At 47.7% G+C, this 5,377-nt stretch overlaps 1 protein-coding gene across 1 annotated transcript in view; it reads right to left on the minus strand.

The window, feature by feature from the left end:
• Window positions 1-432, minus strand: part of LOC119308009 (E3 ubiquitin-protein ligase UPL2-like) — a 15,779-nt gene extending 15,347 nt beyond the window's left edge. The window contains exons 1-2 of the mRNA XM_037584124.1: window positions 247-432; window positions 1-136 (exon numbers count right to left, since the gene is read on the minus strand). The exon at window positions 1-136 is cut by the window's left edge and continues 2 nt beyond it. Of these exons, the coding sequence (XP_037440021.1) occupies window positions 1-105 (105 nt within the window). The 5' untranslated portion in view covers window positions 106-136; window positions 247-432. The remainder of the gene's footprint in view (window positions 137-246) is intronic.
• Between the last annotated feature and the right edge of the window lie 4,945 nt (window positions 433-5,377).

A 5,377-nucleotide genomic window follows, 5' to 3' on the forward strand; every position in this document is an offset into this window, starting at 1 on the left:
GGACTCGACTTTGATCGCCGGCGACACGGCGCGGCTGCCAGACAGGATCTGCTGCAGCCGCAGCGGGAAGCTGGCCCTGTGCGCTGCCATCGCCGCCGCTGCCATCTCCGATCGGGATTTATCACTTGTGCCTCACCTTCACAACAAACACAACGCCAAAACAATCAGCGCAACGAAGAAAAATACCCTAAGTATTTCTCGAAAACCCTAGGCCCGATCGCGGTAGCAGGGGGCGGGGGCGGGTACCTTCAGGGTTTTCGACCGACGAGGAGAGCACATCGGCCGCAGAGGCGGAGGCCGCGGGGGTTGGGAAGGGAGGCGGCTAGGCGGGATTCGGAGAGATGGCTAAGGGAGGAGAGAGAAGAGGGGTTGAGGTGTTTGGGTATGAGGAGAGGGGGAAGAACCTGGGGAAGCGGTGCTTTTGTGAAGGGCGAGGAGGGGGACGAGAGAAGAGGAGGCGCAATGTAGGTCACGGGCGCGGCGCGTGACAAGGCTCTGTTTGGCTAGGTTTTCCAGCTGTACTTCGCCACGACTTTTCCTTTTTTTTCTTTGGATGGAAAACAGCAAAGTTGCTGATTTCATTCATTAAGATAGGAGGAAACACTCCTGGAGACAATAATGCTAAACATACAAAAAGTTACACGCAATTACGCGCTGACTAGAATTTTTTTCATCTACTAACCAATCACAAACTTGCCCCCCCCTGATTTTCAGGGGGTGGGCCGCCTCCCCATCTATCGACCAATCAACTTTCTTTGTAAAACCTTGTAACTCGTTTGTACGTGTAGCATTACTCCTCCTGGAGATACAAATACTGATGTCCAGCAAAAAAAGTCGTAGGGAAAAAATTATAAAGAGGAAGAGCTATACACATGCACAGGAGAATAGAATCTTAGAACTATCCTATGTCCGTCCACTGCGCTCCTCTAAAACCTGCCATCCTCCATGAATTGAGCTCGTTGACGATGCCTTCAGCCACCTCCAGAAAAGTGGTTGCCTTATCATTGAAGATGTGGTTGTTCCTCTCCTTCCAAACATGCCAAGCAGTCACCATAAGCAGAGAGGCGAGATCATTTCTTCTGTTTGCTGCTGTAGCTGCCAGTGCTTTTAACCACCAGCCCAAGATGTGATCTCCATCAACGCAAGGCAGAAAATTATAGTGGAATCTATACAAGGTTAGACATTATCCCCAAATTCCAGCAGTGAATGGGCAATCACAGAGAAGGTGCATGCCATTTTCCATCCCAAGATGACATAACTGGGAGGTTGGATCATGTGGCCAACCACGCTTAGCAAGATTATTTGCAGTTAAACACTTATCTTGTACAAACAGCCAGCTAAAGAACTGAACCTTAGGAGGAATCTTAACCTGCCAGATGATACTCGAAAGGGGGGAGTCAATTCTTCCCATGAATTGGTATTGATAGGCTGATTTTGCAGTGTATCTTCCATTGGCTGACCACTTCCAAATGAATTCATCACCACCATTTGTGAGTGTAACTACCATGGATCGATGCCAGAAGTCGATGTACTCACGCATCACCTCAATTCCAGGATTTCTCTTCAGCAAGGTAACCCATCTCCTATTTGTGAGACCTTTAGCCAAGGAAATTTTTTTGCTCTTGCTTGCTTGTATAAGTTGGGGAAAGAAACAGAGGGGATCTCGTCGCTTAACCAGTGATCATGCCAAAATGACACCTCGGTCCCGCTACCAATCTTGATGGTGGTACTAGAAATAAAGAGTGCCTTAACAGGTTTGTCAATCGGTAGTTGCAGTCCATGCCATGGTTTATTCGGTTCAGTGGCACTCTCCCATAGCCAGCGGACTTTGAGGGCTCTTCCCTAAGCATATAGGTCAGGAACGCCAGGCCCTCCAAAGTTAATTGGGGAGCACCCCTGGGACCAACGGACAAGACACTTGCCTCCACATACGGTGTCGGAACCCGCCCATAAGAATGCCCGACGGAGTTTTCAAATTTGCTTAATCACCCACATCGGTTGGTGCACTGCCAGTAGGAGGAAGAAGGGCATGGCCGAGAGAATGAACCTTACAAGCACCATTCTACCCGTGGAAGAAATCCACCTCGCCTTCCAGGCAGTGATCTTCTCAATCAACTTGTTAAGCAGCTCTTGGAAATCAGCAAGTCTCAGCCTTCTATCTAACAGAGGCATCCCAAGATATGTGAATGGGAAGCTAGATAATTGGCAGCCGAGGGCCAATTGTAAAGGAGAAAGGTCTAGCCCTTCACACCGAATAGGAAGGATCTTGCTCTTGTACAAGTTAGTTATGAGCCCGGTAGCATTACAAAATAGCCTCAACACCTTTGTAACCACATCAAAATCATGTAACTCTGGTTTTAAGAAGATGATTACATCATCGACATATATGGGAGGCATGGTGCTTGATCATTTGATTACCAAGGGGAGAAAGAATATTACTTCTCTAAGCTTTGTCCATAAGTCTCCCTAAGCAGTCGACCACAAGCACAAAGAGTAAAGGGGAGAGAGGATCTCCTTGCCATAGGCCTTTTTGATGGAGAATTTGCTGGGTGGTATTGGAGTTGACAAGAATTCTGGTTGAGGCAGAGTAAAATAGGGATGAGATCCATCCTCTCCATTTTGGCCCAAAGCCCAGAACTTGCAAAAGCTTTAGCAGAAACTCCCAGGAGACAGAATCAAAGGCCTTGGATATATCCAACTTGAGCATAACCGAGGGTATTTTCTTCCGCCTCAAAGTCTTTGCCATTGCCTGGACATATACAAAGTTATCATGTATGCTTCCTCCTTTAATAAAGGCATTTTGACACAGGGAAGTCAATTTGTTCATCCAAGGTTGTAGTCTTGTAGCAAGAATTTTGGCGATCAATTTAGCAAAAAAGTGAATAAGGCTAATGGGTCTAAAGTCCTGAGGTCTAGCAGCACCTTGATGTTTGGGCAGCAGAGCAATCACTGCACTACTGAGCAAGAATAAATTCTGGGAATTCAACCCTTGAAAGTGCTTGAGAGCAGCCATCAGATCGTTCTTAACAATGTCCCAACACTTCCGAAAGAACAAACCAGTGTATCCATCTTGGCTGGGAGCCTTCTCGGGGTGCAAATCAAAAATGGCCTTTTTGATTTCCTCTTCTGAAAAAGCAAGCTCAAGGGGAGAAAGATCATAGACATGTAGTTTGAGAGCATCTAAATTCAAGGAGATATCTCTGGGTTGATAGGTGCCAAGCAGCTTATTGAATTGTTGCCAAATATGTTGTTCCTTGTTCTGCTGGTCAGAGTATTTAGTGTCATCCATAAGGATGGATGATATGAAGTTTTTTCGCCTTTTAGTCGTGGCCTTTAGATGAAAAAAATCTAGAGTTACGGTCCCCCTCCTTGAGCGTCAAGAATTTGGAGCGTTGGCGCCACATACATATCTCCAATGCCACAAAACCTGAGCTCATCATTTTTAGCTTGCCTCTAAATGTGTGCTCTTCGGGAGAAAGCATCATGCTGTCCCTAGCAATGTCCAACTGCAAGATAAGCACATGAACGACCCTTGTCTTTAGCTGAATATCAGAGAGCAAAGATAAGCCCAAGATTTAAGCTTCTTGGCAGTGAAAGTCAACTTAGTATGGAGATTGATAAAGGGGTCATTAGACTTGGCAGCCTTATCCCAAGAAGAGCTGACAACTGTATCAAAACCTTCTAGCTGAACCCAAACATTTTCAAATTTGAATCTTCGGTGTGGCCTGAACAAAGCATTGCTGGACAGTAATAATGGACAATGATCAGAGTCCGCGGTGGATAGGCCTTGTAGCAAAGCATTGGGAAACAACTCATTCCAAGGTTGATTATACAAAACCCTGTCAAGTCTGACAAGAATAGTGTGCAGCTGTTCATTACTCCAGTATACCTTCTACCATGCAAGTACATATCTTTGAGCTCAAGGGTGTTCATAAAATTTTTGAAAGCATTAATCAGTCCTCTATTTGTCTTTACATTACTCTTGTCTGATGCTGCAACAATCAGGTTGAAGTCAACCACTAAAATCAAGGGATCAGGAGAGTTCAAGCATAGCGATTGCAAGTCGTTCAGGAAAGAAATCTTTTCAACAGGGGATTGAGGGCCATAGGCGTTCACCATTTTCCAAGACTCACTAGTGATCTTGTTGTAGCACCTTAGGGATATGAAACATCTAGAGCACTGCACTGAGGAGACAACAATATTATCAGACCAATCGATCAACAACCCTCCACTAGCACCTTCAGATGGAGAGAAGGCAAATTTAGAGAAATTGCCACCACAAATTTCAGACAGCATAACAGAATCAACATTGGATAATTTCGTCTCTTGCAGACACACCATACTGATAGCATGCATCCTAATGAGCAACCGAACAATGATCCTTCTCGCTGGCGAATTGAGGCCCCTAACATTCCATATTAAGAAATTGCAATAATCCATAGAACTAGATCGACATGATATAATGCAACACAGGAACGAACCAATCAGGCAGTTTTCTCTATCGCCCACCTCTTGTTATCGCAGGCGCTCGATGCCAACTCGGTGAGGGCTTGGATCTGCGCTGCGGAAAGTGGTGCCTTGGAACAGTCTGTGTATCAGGCGAGTAGGGTTGTCGGGTCGGCCACCGGCTCCCCGATCAATCCCGAGGCGACGGTAAACCAGTCTCTTGGCGTTGGTGATGGAGGTGCCCTGCATCTCCGGTGGCCTGTTTGCTAGGTGGCGGCTGCGACAAAGCAGCTCGGTGTCCGCAGTAACGTTCCCCTCTTAGGCGCAGACATGGGCTTGAATATCGGACCTCGAAGGAGACCAGGAGAGATTGGCTCAGCAACCAGGCCCATGAACACATTGACCGGGTCCAGGTCCTGAGCTAGGTCCACAGTTGGCCCAATAGCCCTGCCAGCGGCGTCCTCCTCATTGACCAGGTCAGTTTGGACCACTAGCGGAGCAACATCAGCATCATTGACCAGCTTAGCATGCTCTACCACCTCTGTGGCATCAGACGGGGCCATGAGAACTGGGGCATCATACGAGGCCACGAGAACTGGGGGGCGTGCAACATCTCCCATGCTCGCGCAACCGACAGTGGAAACCTGCGTAGCACCATCCAAAAACAGAACATCGGGCTCCGGCTCGTTAGACAACTGCACAACAATCTACATGGCACATGCAGCAGGGGAGGCCGTAGGATGGGTGTCGACGGCAGCATCGAGGCCAACCGCAATGTCACAGGGTATGGCAACCACACTAGCCGGAACCCGTAGATCTGTGGCCGAGTTGACAGCGTCACAACTGTCTACATGGGATTGGGCGTGTGTGGGGTCAACCGAAGCAGCGCCGTTAGGGCTTGGTGGCCGGATGAGACGGTCGGCGCCCTCAG

This window comes from Triticum dicoccoides, chromosome 5B (genome assembly GCF_002162155.2).
Source record: "Triticum dicoccoides isolate Atlit2015 ecotype Zavitan chromosome 5B, WEW_v2.0, whole genome shotgun sequence".
In the NCBI taxonomy this organism is placed as follows: Eukaryota; Viridiplantae; Streptophyta; class Magnoliopsida; order Poales; family Poaceae; genus Triticum; species Triticum dicoccoides.